This window comes from Orcinus orca, chromosome X (assembly GCF_937001465.1).
Source record: "Orcinus orca chromosome X, mOrcOrc1.1, whole genome shotgun sequence".
NCBI lineage: Eukaryota > Metazoa > Chordata > Mammalia > Artiodactyla > Delphinidae > Orcinus > Orcinus orca.
In genome coordinates this window covers 100,605,067-100,628,728 of record NC_064580.1, presented here as the reverse complement: position 1 = coordinate 100,628,728, position 23,662 = coordinate 100,605,067, and the positions used below count along the sequence as shown (strand labels likewise).

The 23,662-nt window shown below is 37.9% G+C and overlaps 1 protein-coding gene across 5 annotated transcripts in view; it reads right to left on the bottom strand.

Moving 5' to 3' along the window:
- The window catches only part of PLS3 (plastin 3), a 92,440-nt gene that overhangs the window by 7,716 nt on the left and 61,062 nt on the right, over positions 1 to 23,662 (bottom strand). For all 5 annotated transcript variants that reach the window (XM_004283976.3, XM_033413345.2, XM_004283977.3 and 2 more), the window contains exons 3-11: positions 19,797 to 19,960; positions 13,656 to 13,785; positions 13,015 to 13,147; positions 10,734 to 10,815; positions 9,562 to 9,727; positions 7,726 to 7,868; positions 5,180 to 5,275; positions 1,329 to 1,524; positions 259 to 337 (exon numbers count right to left, since the gene is read on the bottom strand). In XM_004283976.3, the coding sequence (XP_004284024.1) occupies positions 259 to 337; positions 1,329 to 1,524; positions 5,180 to 5,275; positions 7,726 to 7,868; positions 9,562 to 9,727; positions 10,734 to 10,815; positions 13,015 to 13,147; positions 13,656 to 13,785; positions 19,797 to 19,960 (1,189 nt within the window). The remainder of the gene's footprint in view (positions 1 to 258; positions 338 to 1,328; positions 1,525 to 5,179; positions 5,276 to 7,725; positions 7,869 to 9,561; positions 9,728 to 10,733; positions 10,816 to 13,014; positions 13,148 to 13,655; positions 13,786 to 19,796; positions 19,961 to 23,662) is intronic.

Sequence of the window (23,662 nt, the reverse complement as noted above, 5' to 3'; positions counted from 1 at the left end):
TTCAAAATATAAATATCTATTCCCTACGGTGTTAGAAAGACATTTATACATTCTTTCACTTAATGTTAATGATCATGTAAAGAAATAATCTGGGCTTTTGTGTATTTGGAAATGAAAATGGGAGTCACCACTCAACATTTTCCAATATAAGTAATATGCTACAAACTAACATTTAGGAAAGGTTTAGAGCTGTAATTATTTGTGTAGCGTCCATTCATGATGTTCATAACTGTTTACAATAGCAGTAGGAAGGCTTACGCATAGAGATGGTTTACATGGGGATTAACACCAAGAGAGTTCATCCAGTTACGGAAGGTTCTTTCTTCACGAGTTTCTCCTATTAAAAATATTCACAATGTTTATATATTCACTAAATACCTTGTATATGTGCATATAACATCAACCCACATATAAGATTATTTTATTTCTTCTTTACAGATCTAGAGCTTTTTCTCCATTGTGAGTCTCTAAGCAGCCTCTCTAAATACATTCTCTCTAGATACATGCTTCTTTTTTAAACTGGATGAATTTATTTTAAAAGTAAAGAATACAACCTTATTAATAACCAGTTAAGCAATTTAGAGGTGTATGAAGTTTTTAAAATCTCCTCCTCTGTCTAATCCTTCTCCAGTATCTCCCCAAATCCCCATACCTCTAAAGTAACTGATGTTATCAGTTTAGTTTTTATTTTAAAAATTTGCTAGGGTCATATCATATAAACCTCTATACTCATATTAATCTACATCTTCCCTCTACCCATTTAACAAATACTAAACGACATATATGTACTCCTTTTACATGCCTATATTAGAGCAACAAATTATTTGAAACTTCAAAAGCATAAAATTTAAAGATTTTATAGTAATGATAGTAGACATGCAATGAACTACTATTTACATTTGTTAATTTTTAAGTACTATACTTCATGCATATATAATCTGGCAAAGGTAAACTCTGCCTTTCCTGAACTTAAACGAATAATTACCATGCATTATTATTATTTTTTGAGTAGGTTAAGTGTGAAAGGAACTGGGTAAACTCTGCCTTTCCTGAACTTAAACGAATAATTACCATGCATTATTATTATTTTTTGAGTAGGTTAAGTGTGAAAGGAACTGGGGCCAGTTTCAGTTAGTCTGACTGGAAGAATGAAACATAAATATTGTAAATTTATAAATTTTGTGCAAATGTGTGTAAATTTTATGCATATAGGCATAAAGTTGCTAAAGGGGATAAGGAAACTTATTAAAGTCAAGATTATGAAATCACTGTGGCCTATGTATTTCTACTCTGTAGTCCCAAACATAATTTAAGAAACGTTTAGTTACCTTCTAATAGAGTCCAGTCAATATCCTGGTTCTCTGGCTTAGTTAGTGCCGGGTATTTATTAAACAGGTTAGCCACAAAGGCTAAGTTCAGTTTGGGGTTTCCACTGACGACATCAGCAGGGGTAACAAACTGTCTGCAACCTAATTTGTCTGCTTGTTGAAGCATGCTCTCGGCTCTCTTCAAATCATCTGTTTCCTGTTGAAGTAAAATAAGAAGACATTTTTTAAAAGACCATACTAAAAATATAGAAATGTTTTCCTACAATGGTAGGCTGGGTATACAGTTCTGTTTTCTCTTAGTCAATATATGGTACTTATTGTTTTGAATGCAAAAAAAAAAAAAAAAAAAGTTGGCTGTGCTGGATATGCAGTACCTTGAAAATACCCTAGATGGCACCAGATCGTATATCTAAGGACAGAATACATTTAACTCAATAGAGATTACATCTCTCATGGCAAAATTCATCAAGAAAAAAGCAAAACCTGTTCAGATTTTTAAATTAAGCCCTAAAGAAGGTGTAAGGCTGAAAAAGATGATGGAATTATGAGAAAATATTTTAAAAATAATAATCAGGGATACCAGGTTCCGATAATTTTATTTCAAGTTTAAATTGCATATTTTAAATCGTTGTTTTTCTCTTCAACTATTTTTTGTTTGTTTTATTTTACTTTTCCACCCGGGAAGCAAAGTTGTCCATTTCTGTAAAAAAAAATACTTACTTTCAACTAATTCCTAGGACTCCTAACTTTTCTTCTTCTCCATTTTGCCTTTCTTTTCTTCTGGAAAGATGCATGCTGATCTCTTGACTAACGTATGGTTTGGTGAAGATTTTTAAGTTATAGATCTGATGATTTCAGACCAATGTAAAAATAGTTTCCCAGGTGCTCACCATTCCCACCTCCCACCAATAAAAGTTCCTCCTCCTGGAGCTGCAGGAGAAACAGTTGCTTTTGGATTATTCCTTTCTAGTGACCTGCCCTCCAGACTGTTCTTGGCAGCTACAACAGACATCTCCACCCCAGTCTACCCCAGGGCAAAAGTAGCTCTTCTGGAAAACAGTGTCATGTGAAAAGAAAAGGGATTTTATAACTGGGAGGAAAAAAGAGAGAAAGGGAACTTGAGGAATGTTACTTCTAAACCAACACGGTGCATGCAGATTGTATAGTTTGAGAGTCTTAACTCTGTCTTTAATGGGTGGTGGTATTTTTAGTTTTTTAATCTCCAGTGAGGTGCCTTGACTGTCTGGGACTCCAGAACAATGTGTATTTATTGTGTTACCCTTCTCTGTTACCATCTGCAGAGCAATCAGTAACCACGAGCAGATGGGCAATTGAGAGGGATTCAGCCTTTCTTCAGGACTCTCTGTGAGCCTAGTGACTTCCTCTCACAGAGCCTATTTTATTTCTTGTAACCTATCAGTTGTTACTTTAATGCCCCTGGTTTATGCTATTTACCATCTTTATTTTAAAATCCCTTATTTATTGATCATCTTGGCATTCCTAAACAAAAAGCATTGATAATATTGGAATAGAAGGAAGCTTTAAAATAGCCCAAAATTTAAAAAATTCAAATAAATACATTGTAGAATAGTGAAACAAAAAATAATCAAATAAAAAACATACATATGCAAAAAAGAACTTCAGCCCATACCTCACATCATATTCAAAATTAACCCCAAACACACACACACACACACACACAAATGTATAAACCCAACACTATAAATCTAAAACCCAAATGTAAAACTAAATGTAAAACCCCAAACCATAAAACCTCTAGGAGAAAACATAAGGAGAAATGCTTGTGACCTTGTGTTAGGCTAAAAGTTTTTAGATACAACACCAAAAGCATGATTCATAAGAGAAAAAAATAACTAAATCTGACTTTGTCAAAATTAACAACGTCTGTTCTTTGAAAAACACCGGGACTAAATATTTGCAAATCACATATCCAATAAAGGACTTGTATTCAAAATATATAAAACACTCAAAACTTGACAAGAAGAAAACAAACAATGCAATTAAAATGGGTAAAGTGTTTAAACAAAGATATATGGATGGCAAATAACTACGTGAAAAGATGTTCAACATCACTTGTCATTAGGGAAATGCAAATTAAAATCACAATGAGACACCTCTACACCTGTTAAAATGATTCATGTTTAACCACACTAAGGTGTCAGTGAGCATGTGGACGTACTGGTACTTTCACGTCCCGCTGGCGGCAATGTGCGAAGGTACAACTACTTTGGAAAACAACTTGGCAGCTCCTTAAAAAAGTTAAACACACACATACCATACTACCCAGCCATTCCACTCCTAGGTATTTACCCAAGATAAATGAATGCGTATATGCATACAAAGACTTGTATATGAATGTTCAGAGCAGCTGTATTTGTAATAGCCCCAAACTGGAAACAATTCAAATGTTCATCAACAGGTGAATGGGTAACAAATTATAGTATATCCATTCACTGGACTATTATTCAGCAATAAAATAGGAATGAATTTATGATACATGCAACAACATGGATGAATCTCAAAATAATTATGCTGAGTGAAAGAAGCTAGATAAAATAAGAATACATACTGTATGATTCCATAAAATTCTCAAAAATTCAAACTAAACTTAAAGAAAGTAAATCAGTGGTTGCCTGGGATGGAGGAGTATGGGAGTATGGGGGCAGGGAGGAATTACAAAGGATCATGAGGAAACTTGATGTGGTGATGGATGGAGATATATATATATATATATATATATATATATATACACACACACCCCTAAAGAAGATATAAGACTGAAAAAGATGAAGGACACTGAGAAACAAGGGGAAAAGCAAGAGGAAAGGCTCAGAGGTAAAATGAGTGTGTGTGTGGTGGGTACAGAGTAGTGGGAAATTGCACTGGTATAGCAGGGCCTTACATGATCAGCAGAACATTTCGGATTGAACTCTAGAGTCAACGGGGAAACCTTGAAGGATTCTGAGGAGGTAAGAGACAATGAAGGGAGTGCTTTAAGATCAACTAGGGAGGAGTGATAGAGACAGCTCCCTTAGTGCACAAGAGGGCCCCTTGTTCGTGCCAAGAGTGACCTGAACTGAAGAATTTCACAGTTAAAAACAGACAGAAATATAAGCACTACAAAGTCAGTTACAAATTCAGTTCTGATAAGGGCAGCATAAATGGTTTAGCCAGTGTAATCCACTCAGTCCTACTGTGAAATATGCTAGAAATGTGGATTTTTAAAAACCAGTAGAATACATTCCACATCTAATGAGTACTAGCAACAACAGGATCCTAGAAAGTTGGGACTAAATAGTCTAGGCCAACTCTTTACTTCATGTATGAACAAAGTGAAATTCAATTTCGGGAAGGAGCTTGTCCAAGGTCATTGAACAAATAAGTGATGTAATCAGGGAACATGTTCCGTGACAGTAATTCCCCAAACTGGATTTCAGGGAGCAGCAGTTTGTAAACATATTCACATTACTCTCAACACAGGAATATTACAGATGCATATATGAATATGTAGTCATTAAATCTATCACTGTGATTGTAATCCAAATACTTGGAAAACGTTAGTCTCTAGTGCTTATTTCCCCACACTTGCTTTGAACATTTTATGCCATCCATATGAACCAATGCCACCATAATTACAGAACTCACGAATAAACTGTTAACATAAATCAAAGCGTCTTTCTGCCTCTGAATTACACCTACAGTAATAAATTTTAAAATAATGCTTAAAATTGTCAACACCACAACATGCAATTATAAAAATTCTTGTTATTTATAAGAAATTGACAACAACTTTGTAAGCTTGTAGAATTCAAAAGAACACCTATACTTACATTGAAACCTGACATGTTAATATCTATCCGTGGTTCACCTTCCTTTTGTCCTTTTGGTGCAATTTGATTGAGAAGATGAAAATAGGCTTTGGAATCCTACAAATGAATTGAAAATGTCAGTGAGATCACATTTATAAAGAATGAATGTATCCTATTGTCCCATGTTTGGAAGGATACTTGCATCGGATTTTGTGAGAATGTACGACACAAATCTCTATCTTCTAATTTAACAGCTCCTTTCCCCAGAAAAGTCCACTTTTCTGGCCTTAGGTCTGCCTTGAATATGGATGAACTGGATTTTGTCATGACTTTACAATTTATTGAAGTCATCAATACAATAATGCTAGTAAACACGTAACTAGTTCTGTACCTTCACTGAGTTACTGAAGTCAATAAGCTTGATAGATAAAACAAGCAAGAGAAAAAAGTAGGACAGGAGAAATCCAGGAAGCATAGGGAAAGAAAAAATAAACAGGTTACATCATTACAAAGCACAATATGTATATACCATAAGGTATGGAGAAGAGATTAGCTGTGTTAAAGATGTATTTAAATGACAAAAATTTTAAAACGAGTAACACTTGAGGTGGTGAAATAACATTAAACCCTTAATTATCTGAATATATTTAACCAAACAAGCTTCTCTTTGTTTTAAGCCCCTGAACTCTTTCACCACTTGAACACTTTCACTTGGAATCCCAATACCTAAAACAAAATGGCACTGCTCATACGGGGTGTGCGCTGGGTGAATGCAGGCTGTGTGGACACTGCACAGAACAAAACGTGAAAACCACTGTACCAAGCGCGAACACTTAGAAGGGTCTTCAACACACATGTCAAATTGTACCAGAGGACAGGAACTGGAGTGAAGATTCCTTAATCATGTTATATTTGAAGATCACCTTCCCAGCTATGACAGTTTTCTATTACTAGGCCTTGACAGTCCAGACAGATTATAAAGGAATGTTTCTTGTGGTAAACCCTACGGATTATGTGCATCCTAATCCCCTGGAGAAGTTGTTCAATATGGAGATTGCTGGATCCCACCTCAGACCTACCAAGCACAGATCTCTGGGAGCTGCCCGGAGAGCTGCATCTTAAATGAGCCACCCCAATAAGTTTGATACACTCGCCAGAAACGATTCTAAGATCGGGGAGAATCAGGTGAGTGAAAGCCACTTCAGAGCAATTCATGGAATGCAAACCCAGATCATACCATTAGTGGGCATAGGGGTTATCTCCTTCCAAGGAGTAGTGCATTACAGTTGTGAAAGTGCTTTCGCTTACAATTACCTACTAAAGGTGCAGAAACAATTCGTAATCTAACCCTATGTACTTGAGAAAGACAGGTAAAGAGCAGACCCCACAGAGTCTGTACTTACTACCCTGAAAAGGGGCTGTACAGGTGAAAATCTGAACTTGAACATACATTACCTAACAATCCTCTGCTTTTTAAAAATATTCAAAGCAGAATATTTTTTAAAAAAATATTCATTTGTATATAAGATACCCTTTTATACATTTAAATTATGTGCTCCGAACATAAAATACATTTATGAATGGTTTTTGGGAACGTATCTAATGAGTAAAGCAAAATATAGCTGGCTAAGCATGTTGCATAAATTAAAAGAAGAGGTGGGGTCAGTTGGTTTTATAATTTTGGGGCCATCCTTAATTTTCACTGATGAAATCAGTAATGCAAATATATCCCATTACTTTCTCTCACCACTGAATAAACTGATGTGGTCACAGACTATTTTCACAGCCCTATTGGCCAGTGACATCTGGTGAAGATCCTTGAGTTTGTTCCCTGTGTTCCAACATCCGGATTTTGGAGAGTCGAGTTGGTTAATGAGAATGCCAAGATATCTGCCCTGGTGATTTTGGCCCTGTCTCCCCGAGATGCCAGAGGCAACGTGTGGTAAATGAATGCTACCGATGTCTCCTGCCCTTGCGAGTTTTCCCTAGTGCTCGTGGTGAGCAGTGAGTGCCAAAATTCAACTCAACGCAAGAAATCTTTGTGGGTCTTTTATGTGCCAGGTGTTGTGTTAGAGGTGGGCTTTAGTAGGAGGGCGGTAATGCAAGGGCGGACGCTGAGGTAGGAGACACAGACATAAATAAAAGTATGTAACTACCCTCAAGAACTCAGTGCCTGAAGGAGGGAGCACATGACAGAAGGAGACAGGGAATCCTGAGGCCCTCTCTCTTCCAGGTCTTTACTAAAAGGTACACTGAGGCCTGGAAAAGGCAGTTAGCAACAGAAGAGTCATGACTGCCTGTCCTTTCGTACTCCATGTTGAACAGTAGGTAGAATAGAAAATGTTAGGACTATAATATAATACTTTTTACCCCTTTCCGCAAAATGAAAGCTAGACTTGGCGCTAGTGCTCCTTACTTGGCTCCATCTCTCTACTGAAATCTACCGTCAGGGCCAAGAGGCAACAAGGCTGGGTGATAAACTCATAGGAATGACCCCCTCCTTTAAGCTGGCATGAAATCTCCCGAGTCATTATATTCCCCCAAAGTGTCGATAACTGCACAGTTACCTTGATGTCAGCACTAAAATTGTTGATTTTCTGCCAGCCTGAGTTTTCCAAATGAAAGTTTGCCCATCTAAGCAGAAGCTCTTCTGGAGATAATTTCATAAGCTCCTCCAAGGTCTCACCGTCTCGAAGTAAAGCAGCCAAGGCTATAAGGAAAAAACCCACAACCAATATATTCCATGTAACAGTTATTACAAGTTTATTGAGTCTTTTGACACTCTAGTAAGTAAGTAAGAGAGGTACTAAAAGTACTGTGACCTAGTGCCTGGTTTTCAGGTACTCACAGTCTAATAACAAAGATAAATAAAAGTAGATAATTATGATACAGATAGAAACACTGTATTATGAGAATACAAGGCAAATATATATTATAACATATTCTTTATTATTCTTCACATTCCAAATACCAAATGTTCTAGCTTTTAAGTTGAACATTTTCACATTATGTCATATATTTACATAAATTGTTCTTAAATAATATTAAAATCAGAGACTTGGGGGAGTATGTTTAAAATTTTGGAGCCCTTTACTTAACCTTTTGATTAAACGAGTATACAAACCCTAAGGTATTTATATTTAAGTATAACTAATTAACTCTTGAAGTGTTAAACCTACTTTTAAAGGAACAGAATTCAACTTTACATTTTCTATAGCATCTAACATGTAAAGGCTGCTCAACAATTTTTTGTTGTTGAATTGAATGCCTAGAAGAAGCCAAGGGTTTTTTGATAAATATTCCCAGAGGTAAGAGGTAGAAGCTTGGGTGTCTGTACAGAGCACTGTCTAAATTCAAGCACTGTTTTATGAAGAAGTTGTGTAGTCCTTATGCAATAACTACCTCCCATAAGATAAAAGGAGATTTACATTGAACAAGACTGAAACTGCCTGACTTCCAAAGAGGTCTAAACGATACCTCTAACAGGCAAATTTCATCTTTCATGGTCTCTGCTTCATGCCATGTCACTCTGGCACGGAGGGATTTAAGCAAGGGCAGAGGCAACATTCTTACTTGTGCAGAAGCCTCTGCTCAGAAGAGGCCAGCAATTAGAAAAATTTTATTTGTTTAAATATAGGCCCCTTTGAGTGGATTGAAAGTGTAAGTTTAATAAAGTTTTGGATAAATGTGCAAAATAAGACTGTTGACAGGCATTGTGAGACCCTGCAATACTGAGAACCCCCAGTATATATTCTTCCCCCAAAGTAACTGAGGATTGATATGGTGATTTCCAGAAGAAAATGTGAATATTTGGAGTGATGCTTAATATTTTAAACTTCAAAAGGAGAAGATAATGTAGTACTTCCGAGCACCCCAGGACAATTGTATTGCATATGCTTATATATCCTAGAAGTCTATGATGTGATATCAAAACCTATCCTATAAGAATGATGCTTCTGCTAATTCAGGAAACATGAGACCACCAGGGGCAATTTAGAATAGTTTTGAAGAGGCCTAAATCTATGCTAGAATAGAAAAGGTATGGGAAATAATAGGAGATGGTGTGCAGCAGTGGAGCTGAGGGTGGTGATGGGGTGGGGACTGTGTGGTCAGAGCAGAAAAGAATACATATTAAGTTTGGGGACTTTGGGCAAGTTCCTTAAACTCTCTGTGCTTTCGTGCCTTTATTGTACAATGAATTCTAAAGTGCCAGACAAATGTTAATTACTACTAAAGAAGAAAGTTATAATTAGGCTATTTTCCTGAATAACACTATAACATTACCTTATGTTTAATTCTAGTTATCATCTAATCACCTCAATTAAGTGAAAGCATGACAGTCTGCATGACTAGAAAAAAATAACCAATAAACGACTTTCAAAATTATGACTGTGTTCCATTACCTTCATTCCTGCTTAATTCAATGTCAGCAAACAAACCGATCTTAATGATCTGCCAAAGCAGTCCCAAAACCAGATGAGGTTTCCCAGCCCGCAAATCTTCTGCACCAATATTCACAACGTGACACCCAATGGCAGAAGCAGAGTTCAGTGCCAAGTTCAAGTTTTCCTGCAAGACAGCCAATTTACAACACTTGCTTCTTAACCTTTCTGCGTTTTTGCAGTCTATTTCTCCCTTCACTGAAAATAACACTCAGCAAGGAAATTATGTCTTAATTTTACCCATACGTGATCCACAGAAAGCAATATCCAGGCTTTGGTATTAAAAGCATAGCTAGGGTCTTCCCTGGTGGTCCAGTGGGTAAGACTCTGCGCTCCCAATGTAGGGGGCCCGGGTTTGATCCCTGGATGGGGAACTAGATCCCACATGCATGCCACAACTATGAGTCTGCATGCCACAACTAAGAAACCCACGTGCCACAACTAAATATGCCTCAATGAAGTTCCTACGTGCCGCAACTAAGACCTGGTGCCGCCTAAATAAATAAATATTTAAAAAAAAAGCATAGCTAAAACAAATCTAGCCTATTGTTATTGTCTTTTTCAGATTTACAGGGGAAGTTAACTCAGTATTTTTATTTGGTCCCTTCTTAAGGACACTGACACTAAAGGGAAAGGCTGAGTTACTAGAGTAAGGATATCCATATGGGTTAAGTGTCGTATTTCTAAAAATGCCTAAATGAGAGGTCTACTGAATACACCTGAGAGTTCTAGAAGTTCTCAATCTCCACATCCCAAGATGCTCTTGCCTGAGGGAATTTTGCTATCTAACAGTCTAATACCCACTAAATGGAAAATAAAAGCCCTTTGTTCTTTAAGCATGCTAATTAATTAAGAGCTTATTTCTGTATGTTTGAACACAAAATGCAATGAAAAGAACACAGAACTGCTTCACAGTTAGACCTGGATTTGAACTTTACTTCCAGCAGCAACGTCAGTACAGCTCAGAAGCCTTTCTGAGTCTCAGTTTCTCTTTTCTATGAAATCTGGAAAACAATCCTCAACTCAGACTTGTTATAAGAATTAAATGAGAAGATGAAAAGTGCAGAGCCTATGGTCTGTAGAACAGGTCCTCAAACAGTAGTTTCATGGAAGGAGGGGAGAATGGTGCATACCTGAATGATGAAGGGTGTAAGTTTCTTCTTGTTGATTGCTCTCTCATCAATTGTATCAGGAACTGAAAGGTTGATCATTTTACTGAAACAAATTTTGAAATGAGTTGACTTATTTTAAAATAATCTTTAATATACACAAATACTGTAAGGCTTATTATAACATGTCTCTCATATAATCTGAAAAAAATGCAACATATGACTTTTAACATGTTGATCTCAAAAAAACTATACATATAAAAATGCAAATAAAAAAGACCAAAGTATTTACAGTAGTTGAGTATTTCTGAGTTGGGCATTAGGGTATACTGTCTTATTTAATTTTTTGTAACTTCCACATTCTTTTAGAAGAATGAATTACTCGGATATTAAAAAAAACTTTATTGAATAAATATTAAAAACAGATAATATCGCACATTGAAACGGAATCTCTCTTCTAGATTACACAATGCACAATTAAAACGACCATTTATCTACAAAGAGGTAAAATTAGTTGAGCATGAGATTCGTTCATTCACCAAATACTTATTGAGTGCCTAGATGATGTACCAGGTACTATATTTGGTGCTGGAAATACAGTGATAATACAGAGAGAAAGAAAAGTTATCTTAATTAGGTTAGACTCTGACTTAGGAAGAATCTCATTTGGTAAAATTTGGAGTTAGACTCTAACATCTTAGATGTTTATAATACTGCCCTAAAACAAGTTATTCTGCATAGGGAAAACCAGGCTTCTTTCCATGCAAAATTTAAATATTAAATAAATAGTACCATATGAGTCTCTATATTAAAACATATCGGGAATATCTCTTTACAGCTGATAAGTGGCAAGTAAGGGGATATTTCACATTTTTAAAATCAGCTTTTCAAACAACCAAAATGACCTTACTGAAAGAAAAAAGAATTTTATATATTGTACACTGTCATCAGAAATATACCCATTGCACTGTTCTAAGTGCTCTATATATAGTCACTTAAAGCTCACAACAGCCCTGTGAGGCAAGTACAATAATATGGGGATCATAATGGATGGATCCTGAAATGCAAAGTGATCAAGTACCTTTTATTTATTAAAAAAAATTCTTCCCTATTATGGTTTATTACAGGATATTAAATATAGTTCCCTGTGCTATATGGTAGGACCTTATTGTTTATCTATTTTATATATAGTGTGTATCTGCTAATGCAAAATTCCTAATTTATCTTTCTCCCCCTTTCCCCTTTGGTAACCATAAGTTTATTTTCTATGTCTGTGAGTCTGTTTCTGTTTTGTACATAAGTTCATTTGTATCATTTTTTTAAGATTCCACATATAAGTGATATCATGTGGTATTTTACTTTCTCTGTCTGACTTACTTCACTCAGTATGACAATCTCTAGGTGCATCCATGTTGCTGCAAATGGCATAATTTCATTCTTTTTTATGGCTGAGTAGTACTCCATTGTGTATATGTACCACATCTTCTGTATCCATTCCTCTGTTGATGGACATTTAGGTTGCTTCCATGTCTTGGCTATTGTAAATAGTGCTGCTGTGAACATTGGGGTGCATGTATCTTTTCAAATTAGAGCTTTTGTCTTTTCCAGATATATGTTCAGGAGTGGGATAGCTGGATCATATGGCAACTCTATTTTTAGTTAAGGAACCTCCTTACTGTGTTCCATAGTGGCTGTACCAATTTACATTCCCACCAACAGTTTAGGAAGGTTCAAAGGGGTCAGTATCTTGATTGCAGCTATTGATACATAGCTACTGAGTGGCAGAGCCTGAATAGGAACCGGGCAGACTGATTATGAAGCATGCTCTTAACCACTGTACGCCACTGCCTCAAAAAAGAGTTGCATTCACTGACAAACTGCGGATAATCTTATATCATTTCTGCCAAGCCACTGTTGGGTCTGGGGCAGCAGGAGTGACAAATGCATTTTTCAGAAATAAGTAATTGGAGGGTGAAAAGTGACGAGTGGCCTGTTTTTCTCTTTTGGAACCTATGGTACTTGAGAATAAAGAGATGCTGACATAAAAAGTTCAACTAAGTTGTATTGTTTAGCTTACTCAGTGGTGAGAAGAAATTGGAAGCTGAGAGCTTCTCTAGGAAGAGGTCTCTGGTCTAAATGACTGAGTTTTAGATTCACCTTTGGTGGTACTTTCACGGACAGGCCTAGAGATGAAATGGGCAGAACCTAGACAACTTTCAATTCTGGCTATTCCCCGAGATGAATCCGTCAAGCATCCAGAAACAACTATGTCAATTACATGGAAGACTATTTTTGGAAATCTTACCAAAGCACAATTCCATCACCAACAGCTTTGAACAGGTCATCGGTATTTGGGTTCATTGGTATGACATGTCGGCAATCTGGATCATTTTCCAAAGCTTTGTTTATCCAGTTAACGAAAGCATATTTTTCTTCCTCTAAAATTATGTGGAATAAGAAGACATTAGTTCATACTCTAGGTTAACTATTTGACTCTAAAGCCAGAAATAGTTGTTCAGGAGAGCTGTACGTTAATGTATCACAAGCCTGTTGTTATCCTCTTTGGAAACCCAGACAAGTGAATGCAACACAGTGGCTATTAGGAGCTATAAAATAAACAAAAAGAATAGAGCAGGGTTAACTGATCCTTAGAAGTTAGTTACAAAATTCTTTAGAAATTCTATTTATATTACTGTAGGGCTCTGCTGTAATAAAGCCTATCTGTGCACGTATTGTATCATGGCTCTTACAAGCTAACGAAGCCGTACAATAAATACCTGTAATGCCTTTATGGGAAGTATTAGTCCCAAGTCCAAATATAGGTCACAACGACTTCGACTGTATTCTTAATTAGGAGACAATGTATTTCTAGAGCCCCTCCTTGACATTATAGCAGGCAACCTACTTAGTTCACTGTGTTCACCTAACACATGTGAAACTATTTACCTGAGTAAGAATGCTGCGTTCCTTCACTGGACAGCTCTGAAGTTCCTCCCAGAGCACAGATCCCTTCTTTCCTATTGATTGCTTTGCGGAAGGTTTTGGCAATATCGCTGCTTTTTACCTCTTGGAAAATCTAGTAACGAAAATATGTTGTTGATTCACAATTTTCAATCAGGTACAACCATAAGCATATTTATCTTCTTTTATACTGTGGTAACCTACATTTTCCCCCATAGGTGATGAGTGTTAAAAGATAAGGCAAACTAGGCTTGAGTTTTAAGATGCTAAACAAGTACTTCAATACTGCTACCAAAAATGAAGTGCCAAAGGTCAACTGCACACACTTGTCAAAAACATCAAGTGCCACATGCGCTGAATCCGTTTTAAGCCAAAGACTAGTGTTGTTCAAAGGCACAGGTAAATCTGTTAATTTTCTAGAACAAGGAAGGCTTTGTTCCTTTCCTGGAGAGAAAAGACTGAAGGATTCCCCCTTCTTTAAGCACAATTCATAGTGCAAAGAAAGATGAAAATTTTGGGACTTCCCTGGTGGCGCAGTGGTTAAGAATCCGCCTGCCAGTGCAGGGGACACAGGCTTGAGCCCTGCTCTGGGAAGATCCCACGTGCCGCAGAGCAACTAAGCCCGTGCACCACAACGACTGAGCCAGCGCCCTAGAGCCCACAAGCCACAATTACTGAGCCCGAGAGCCACAACTACTGAAGCCTGTGTGCCCAGAGCCCGTGCTCCGCAACGAGAGAAGCCACTGCAATGAGAAGCCCGCGCACTGCAACTAAGAGTAGCCCCTGCTCGCTGCATCTAGAGAAAGCCTGTGCGCAGCAACTAAGACCCAACGCAGACAAAAAAAAAAAAAAAAAAAAAAAAAAAAGAATAAACCCAGAAAAGAGGCTTTTCAGTGATCGAGCTTCTCTTCACAATAAGGCACATGGCTAATGAAATTAACCTGCACATTCTAATTGTACAAAAGCAGGCTGTAACGAAGCAAATTTCATACCCTACTCTAACCGCTTGACTGAATGACCGGACATTCCAAAGGTCTGCCTATACATGTCTGAAATACTGGAACTTACCTAATCTCCAATTTGTTCCTGAGCTACCAATGTGCATGGCTAAATTAGCCACTGCCAGAAAAACAAGAGCAAGATGTAGCATTTTCTTTAAAACATGTTTAGAACACAATAGACTTATCGAAAGAAACTTACGGCCCTAATGGAAAAGTTGCTGAGCAAACAGAAGATAACCCAAAGGCCTTTAACATTACTGACACGTACATACTCACAAACACACCTCAGGAGGGGTAGCCTATGTTTGAAGGTCATAGAACAGGGTCACCGTATTTAGCAGTTCAGGCTGTGTCTATGAGAGCAGGCATGAGTAGAAGCTGAAATCCAGCCCATGCTCCCCTAAGCAGGCCTGGTGTCTAGTGCAAGACTGTGGCAGGCAGAAAGAGGAGTGCCTTTTTACATTTAGTCTCTCCAGGAGAGCATCTTTTTGTAATTAATCAACTGAGACAGACTCTTTCTAACTGGTAGGAAAGTTGCTGTAGCCCCATCACAAAGTCATCTTTTCCTGTTACCGTCCTGAAATCCTGGCCTTCCTTGGACTTATAAACCCAATTTTATTTAGGAAAATAGTTAGTAAGCAGTAAGTTTTACAAAATCAAGCTTACTCAATTTCCATAGCTGTGATTTTGTGCTATACCTGTAATTTCAGAGGTAGACTCAGAATGTGTGCGCGCGCGTCTATGTCTGTATATGTATATAGACACACACACACTGACTACTCTAAATATTACACACAGCCAATGAAATCACTCTTCCTCCTCTCTGGCCATTATACTGACTCCTGTTAAGTATCCATAATGTGGAACTGACTCATGTACTCTGGGTAATTTCAAATTATTAAAATTATTTTTACTCACACTGATTCCACCTGTAATTTCATTTAATTTACCTTACCTTCCAAGCCAAGATTAGACAACAAAATGGTTACTTGGGAATGTAGCAATCTTAACTGTGATGCATTTTGTTCCCACAGCTCCCTCTTTGATAACTATACGTGTCTGCTCAGTGGAAAAACAATATTTACTATTCTACCTCATTCTGAACTTTACTTCATTTAGTATAACACTGTGTAGTAAATTAAAATATAAAATGTGTGCTTCTCCTGACTGAGATACCATAAATCACTGGAACGACAAAAATCTCCAAAATGTGATTGCCTCGAAGCTACTACCCTCAGAATGACATATGAAAAGTTATTTTTCTTATCACGACTATTTTTGCCTTAAGGATCATTAGCTTCTAAAAATTAGGTTGTTTCCATGATCACTATTTCAGCTGAAAAACTTTGTAAACATCATGGAAAAGAGGAACAATACAAATAATAATAACTTTTAAAGAAGAATGTCTACTGTACAATATTCTAACGCAATTACTTACATAGCTCTACTTAAACCCTTGATGCTTGGGAATAACATGTTGAATACAAAGTTGCAATTAAATGAGTTAATTTTCAATTGTCTTACAAAAGTTACATGACCTTCCTTCTCTAAATATTTTAAAATAAATTCTTCTGGCCGGGCTCAAATTTTCAGTTTCATAGTATTTTCCTCTGTTCTTTAGGTTTAAAAAAATGTTAAAAGATAAGTGATAGTTGAAGATTTATGTATCTGTTAAATTGATTCACTACGTGAGAATTTGCATTTTATTTTCTACTTTAGTAAAGGAATCAGTCGAGTGGATGATAAAGCAATTTGAGTATAAGCCTTGGCTTTACAAGAATCTCTGAAATCAGAGACAGCACCAGGCCAACTACTGTGCTGGAGAGTTGTCAATGAATCTTTTCAAAGCTGCCCGTGGTGATACTAATGAGCTCACTGTTTCATGCTGTTTTCCCTCCATGAGGAGGGACTTGCTTTATCATGTGTGAACAAACTCCTGGTGTACACTGCTCACTCTGGTTCTATATATCTTTTCCAGTCTCTTTTATGAAACGTATATGTTTCTTATTCCTTTCAAAAGTGTCATCACCTTCCTAGATCAGCACTAGTGGCCAAACCAAAGCAATGCAGAGGCACAGGACTTAAGAAGGAAAGATTTTAGAATGAATTGCAAAAAAATACTGACTGGCTTCCAGTGTTTGAGGCTTGTTTCCAACGCAGCAGGTTTGAATTTTTACTTTTCGGGGAATCTGTTGTAGGCCTAAACTTAGTAATAATAGGAAAAGAACACTGCCTTTTTAATAAATAGAAATAACTACCAACAACTAACACCTGTATAGCATTTGCTATATACCGGGTATGGTTCTAAGCACTTTACATATATGAAGCTACTTAATCCTATGAGGTCGGTAATATTAGTAAAAGTTCTAAAACAGGTCAATAACTTATTACCATTATGTAAGAGCAAGGTTCTCACTGTGAAAATAAGAGTTCAATGCAGATTTCTCTGCTGAAAGAACTTATCGCCATACCAGTCTTTTTACAGATGAAGTAAAAAACCCCACTATTGGGATTCCCTGGTGGCGCAGTGGTTGGGAGTCCGCCTGCCGATGCGGGGGACGTGGGTTCGTGCCCCGGTCCGGGAGGATCCCACGTGCCGCGGAGCGGCTGGGCCCATGAGCCATGGCCGCTGAGCCTGCGCGTCCGGAGCCTATGCTCCGCAAGGGGAGAGGCCGCAACAGTGAGAGGCCCACGTACCGCAAAAAACAAAACAAAACAAACAAACAAAAACCCCACTATTACCTCGGAAGTATAAAAATCCAGTAATTTAGTTTTGAAATACTTAGAAGAAATAAGATCAGTTAATATATTTAATTTTAACACGTGAAGTTTATATATGATTTGGGGGCTCTTTTCTGCCATATATATATATTCTTCTCCAAAATTAATATAAACATGTTGTTTGTAGCCTGGTTTGCAATTAACACCTCTTAGGTAGCAATTTAAAATAAAAACCAAAAATCTAACATGCAAGAACATGTTTACTTCTACTTCCTATGTTAATCCCTGACAGGAATAATGTGCTTCCTCTTGCTCAGGTAACTAGGATCTACCCATACTTTGTCTGACAATTTGTAAGATGTTTCATTGATGACAAGGCAGATGGGAGTGGACAGACATTTGGTTGGTTACATACCCATCTTTCTTTCAGTACAGTCACGGTGGTATCATTCTGAAACTTCATGTGGGTTATTTTACTGTCCTTCAGATTTCAAATTTCTTGAATAGAAGGGAGGTAACTGGAAAAAGCCACTAGTCCCCTGTGTAATGTTGGGCAAGTCACTTCCTTTTTCAGGAACCCAGGTTTTTTTAATTTGAAAAATGAAGGAGTATAAACATATTGATTTCTTCCAATTCTAAAATATACATTTTAACCAACAAGGTCCTCATTAGTATTTTATTTTTTAAAAAAATCCCTGGTGATGCCAAAATTATTATGCCTGTTATTCGCTTTTTAAGAAAATACTAGGGTAATCACAGCCTTCACTTAAGAGCCACAAACAGCTGTGTGGAATCAGCAACGTTTCAAAATATACAAAATTAAATATTTCCCTAAGATGATTTTTCTCAAAGACAATTTCATAACTGTGTCCTTCAAAATACTGGCACACTGCAAATCTTGATTATTTAAGTCTGTTCTTTTTAGTAGATTAAAAAATTCTGAGCAGAAAATTATATCAAAAATAAGTGATCATAGTTATCTACTGCTCTAAGCTGCTTTAAACTCACAATTAAACATGCAGTTACAAGGGAGGCAAGTTATACATCAGAGGACATGCAAGTGCTCATATTGCAAGTCAATTGCAACTTACTATTGAACATAGGATTCGAAACAAAAGGCTTTGGCAATAACTGGAGACAAAAAATGGTGGGGAGGAGATCAGTATTTCAAAAGGAGATGGCAAGAACTATAGCATTGTAGTTATGAAATATGTCTGCATTTTTAAAAAAAGTAACACTCCCCTCCTCCCAGCCACGCCCTGCCCTGCCCCACCCCCAGGCAAATGCTATCAGTTGAGTAGACACCACTACTTAGTCAATTTGCTTCTGGAACTCTCAAGGTGTTCTAAAGGGGTTAATTCTAGTTGGAAAAAACATATCAGAATTTCACCTCCTTTACTGAGCTATGGTTACTGATGGGAGTATATGCTATCATTTCAGGTGTCTTGGGGCAAAAACAAACGTGGAAAAGGATAGGAGTGCTAGAAAGTTTGTGATAAGTATTAGGCACTAATTACCTATCTGCAATATATATAAGGAATGCCAAATTCGATCTAGTCAAACTCAGCCTTAAATGAATAATAAATAAAAACAATAAAATCTTAAGTGTCCTTAACTGAGGGGAGAGGCAACAGCTATTCTTTAATGTATATCTCAAATACCTTGTTAATGAATATGGATGGAAAATGCCGTATGTCTAGAAAAACCTTGACCCTGCTAGTTAGCAGCTAAAAGCATTAGGCTTCAATAGTGAGTACCACACATACACTCTCTACGCACTGAGTATGGAACACTAGGTGCTTGGGGGTAGAGGAATTAAGAAATCAGCCCCTAACCTTGAAGAGTATTTGATGATACTAGAGAAGAAAACAAGAATTTTAAGTGCCTCTTCCAATGGACCGAAAAGATGTGCTTCTAACTTTTAATTATCAAAATCATCATCCTAGGGAAAACGGTACAGTTAAATACTACTACCACAAGAGTAGCAAACATCTTTTTAATCAGAAAGTTCAACTCAGGAAGCATCCAAGACTGTGAGTCAGGGTGTATCGTTAAAATTTGGGAGTACACTGTTCCCGATAGAAAAAGCACTTGGAGGATGTCATTTCACACCTTGAAAAATGCCCTTTAAATGATGCCCCCAAAGGAGACTGTTCACCTTACACAGTGAGCAGAGCATTATATCTTTGATTCTGTAAGTGTTCTTTTCTTGATTCTTTTGTTAAGATATTCTAATGGCTAAAAGAATGAACTAAATGTAGTGGGTGGGATGAGAGAAATTTTATTAGTTATAACAGTACTACTATGATATATTTAGGAACCTAATAGGACTTACTACTAAAAGACCCCACAAGACAAAGGAGCAATCATCACTTCTAATAATGGTAGGTTTTCACATACTTACATAAACAAATTCGTCAAAACTTATCTTCCCATCTTTATTCCTGTCACCATCCAGCATGAGTTTTTGAATAATTTCTCTCACTTTATATCCCGGTAATGGCATATTAGCTTCCTTGAAAAGCTCATGAAGTTCATAGTCACAGATGAATCCATTGCTGTTGAGATCTTTGTAAAAAGGGAGACCAAGCAAAAAACGGAAACAAATTAACCTATTAGAGTATTTTTCTTCATTTTAGGCTCAGTTCATAAGCTCGCCTAAATACAATGTTTTTCTTTCTTATTGTTTGGTACCAAAGGCTGTTTGAAAGGGAAATGCAAATTTTAACTGAAAGGGCATGGTTTACATCATGTTTTTAATGTTTTAAACAGTGTATAAGTAGCTTTACTTAAAAATAGCATCCCTAATTTTAAGAAAGCATAGCTGCTGAATAAAATTATTATTAAATCATAAAGCTGACAGGACTTTAAAAATTAAACAATTAATATATTATACACCAATAAAACACTGCCATGGTATAAAACAATTTCTACTGTAGCTATTTAGAAGATTTATGCCCCTTATTCTCCCCTTAGTCTAATAGAACAGTTTATGAATTAATGCTGATTATATTACATAGTACGTCTGAAATTACAATACCATCTTCAGTGCCAATTTTTTCAAGAGTTAATGTAAATAAACGTTTAGCCAAAACAAATATAGAGTTCATAAAAATAAATGCAGTCATGAGTAATCCAAATGTATAAATAACTTTTAAATTTTTGTGCTTTCATAACTTAACACTGTATCTAAGTGCTAATGAGCTTTATTCTGAAACTGTTAAAAATGGGGGAAAAAAACTGATCAATGACAAAAAGTTAATTTATCGGAAAAGAGGGCTAATGTCCTGAGGGTTATAATCACTTGGGTATATTTTTTTAGTAAAGACAGTTGGACTTTCAACAGCAATTTCAAATACTTATTGTTCAAAAATGCTTTTTATTCCTTAGGTCCTCCACTGATTTTCATATATAAATTTAATTATAATAAAGGGAAGCAATCTGAATAGAGAAATGACTCAAGATGAACACAACACCATTCAAGAAAATGTACTGTGAAGTTAATCTATTTGATATATTACTGCTTAAAAACTGTACCAGATACTGTTCCTGGGATCGGGGATACTGCAATCAATGAAAGAAAGTCTTGCTGTACAAAAGCTCACGTTCTAATGACAACTAATAAGCAAATAACATATAACATAAGGGATGATTATAAACATAATGTAATATGGCGTAAGTGCTATGAAGAAAAATAAAGAGGGGTTAGGGGTTAGACTAGGGGCTATTTTGCCCCCCAGAGAATATTCAGAAATGTCTGGAGACGTTTTTGATTAGCACACACAGCTGGGGGTGGGGAAGACGCTCCCCGCATCCAGTACATAGATGCCAGGGATGCTGCTAAATATCCTACAATGCATATGACCCTCCTTCCACAGAACTGTGTGGCCCAATATGTCAACGTTGAAGTTGAGGAACCCTGCATTATAGTGACAGGTGGGGATGTGGGTGGTGGTGGGGGTGCTATTTAGATAGAAGGTTCAAGGACAGCCACTTTGATGAGGTTATATTTGAACGAAGACTTATGTGAGGAAAGAAAGCACATCATATGGCTATCGGGGGGGGGAATTTTAGATAGAGGAAATAGCAAATGCCAAGTCTCTGATGTGGAAGAGTGTCTGGTGTGTTTTGGGGACAGCAAAGATCCAGTATGACTTCAGCAGAGTGAGCAAAGGAGAAAATGAGAGATGAGGTCAGGGAACTGATCATAAAAGCTCTTATTAAAATATTAAATCCCCTGTATGAAACCAATACATTGAAAGCTGATGATATCGTTATGTTTACTTTTAATGAAGTATATGATTTTAGAGTCAAATATTCTTAAACATAGATTACCATATTTTTAATCTATCAATTAAAATATCTATACTTTTAAAGCATCATCACCAAACTACCCAACACTTCTGAAAACCACTAATATTTCCTTTGAGGTAAAGCACTTGATTCCCCTAGGGCACATCTTCAAGTTTTTTTGCTTTGAACTTATAAAAGGCCATACATCAAACACTTGATTAGTAAAGTGTTTATATGCAGAAATCAATCCAGCAACAACATCTGCAGCTGCTAAAAGGAACAAAGTAATCCACGTGGCACTGTGGCAGGATTTTAGCAATTTTTGATGAGTGAAATTCGTGGGTTTCAATACACCTTCTCCTATGCATATACCAGTCTATTTCTCCCATTTTCTTTAAAAAGTTAAATGAGAGCTCAGTACTAGAGAGTTAAGTGTGACAAAGTGAAAGAAACACAGCATAGATGAAGGGACACAACAAGAGAGAGTAATAGGACACCGGATCTAATTTCATCTTGGCTACTAATTTGCCCAATTCATCTCTCCAGATCTTAGTTTTCTCATCTGTAAAAGGAGGACTTTAGATCAAATGATCTCTAACGTCCCCTTTTAGCTCAAAAAACTGGAGATAGGGCTTCCCTGGTGGCGCAGTGGTTGAGAGTCCACCTGCCGAAGCAGGGGACACGGGTTCGTGCCCTGGTCCGGGAAGATCCCACATGCCGCAGAACGGCTGGGCCCGTGAGCCATGGCCGCTGACCTGTGCGTCCGGAGCCTGTGCTCCGCAATGGGAGAGGCCACAACAGTGAGAGGCCCGCGTATGGCCAAAAAAAAAAAAAAAAAAAACCAACTGGAGATAAAAACCATCATACACAGGAAAAACAAATATAGAGTAATAACATTCTGATCACTACTATACCTCAGTATCTAAATACTATATTCCTTCATTTTACGATATCTTTAGAGAAGGAGATAGCTTATTCCTTGCAACTATCAAAACTCTTTCCAAGAGACCTTCAAGATGGCAGAAGAGTAAGCCATGGAGATCACCTTCCTCCCCACAAATACATCAGAAATACACCTACATGTGGAACAACGCCTACAGAACACCTACTGAATGCTGGAAGAAGCCCTCAGACCTCCCAAAAGCAAGAAACTCCCTACGTACCTGGGTAGGGCAAAAGAAAAAAGAAAAAACAGAGACAAAAGAATAGGGACGGGACCTGTACCAGTGGGAGGGAGCTGTGAAGGAGGAAAGGTTTCCACACACTAGGAAGGCCCTTCGCGGGCGGAGACTGCGGGTGGCGGAGGGGGGAAGCTTCGGAGCCACGGAGGAGAGCACAGCAACGGGGGGCGGAGGGCAAAGTGGAGAGATTCCTGCACAGAATATCGGTGCCCACCAGCACTCACCAGCCCGAGAGGCTTGTCTGCTCACCTGCCGGGGCGGGCGGGGCTGGGAGCTGAGGTTCGGGTTTTGGAAGTCAGATCCCAGGGAGCAGACTGGGGTTGGCTGCGTGAACACAGCCTGAAGGGTGCTAGTGCGCCACAGCTAGCCGGGAGGGAGTCCGGGAAAAAGTCTGGACCTGCCTAAGAGGCAAGAGACCACTGTGTTGGGATGCGCGAGGAGAGGGGATTCATAGTGCCGCCAAAATGAGCTGCAGAGATGGGTGCGAGCCACGGCTATCAGCTTGGACCCCAGAGGCGGGCATGAGACGCTAAGGCTGCTGCTGCCGCCACCAAGAAGCCTGTGTGCGAGCACAGGTCACTGTCCCAACATCTACTCCGGGGAGCCTGTGCAGCCCGCCACTGCCAGGGTCCCGGGATCCAGGGACAACTCCCCCGGGAGAACAAACCGCATGCTTCAGGCTGTTGCAATGTCACGCTGGCCTCTGCCCCCGCAGGCTCTCCCCGCATTCCGTACACCTCCCTTCCCTAGGCCTGAGTGAGCCAGAGCCCCCTAATCAGCTGCTACTTTAACCCCG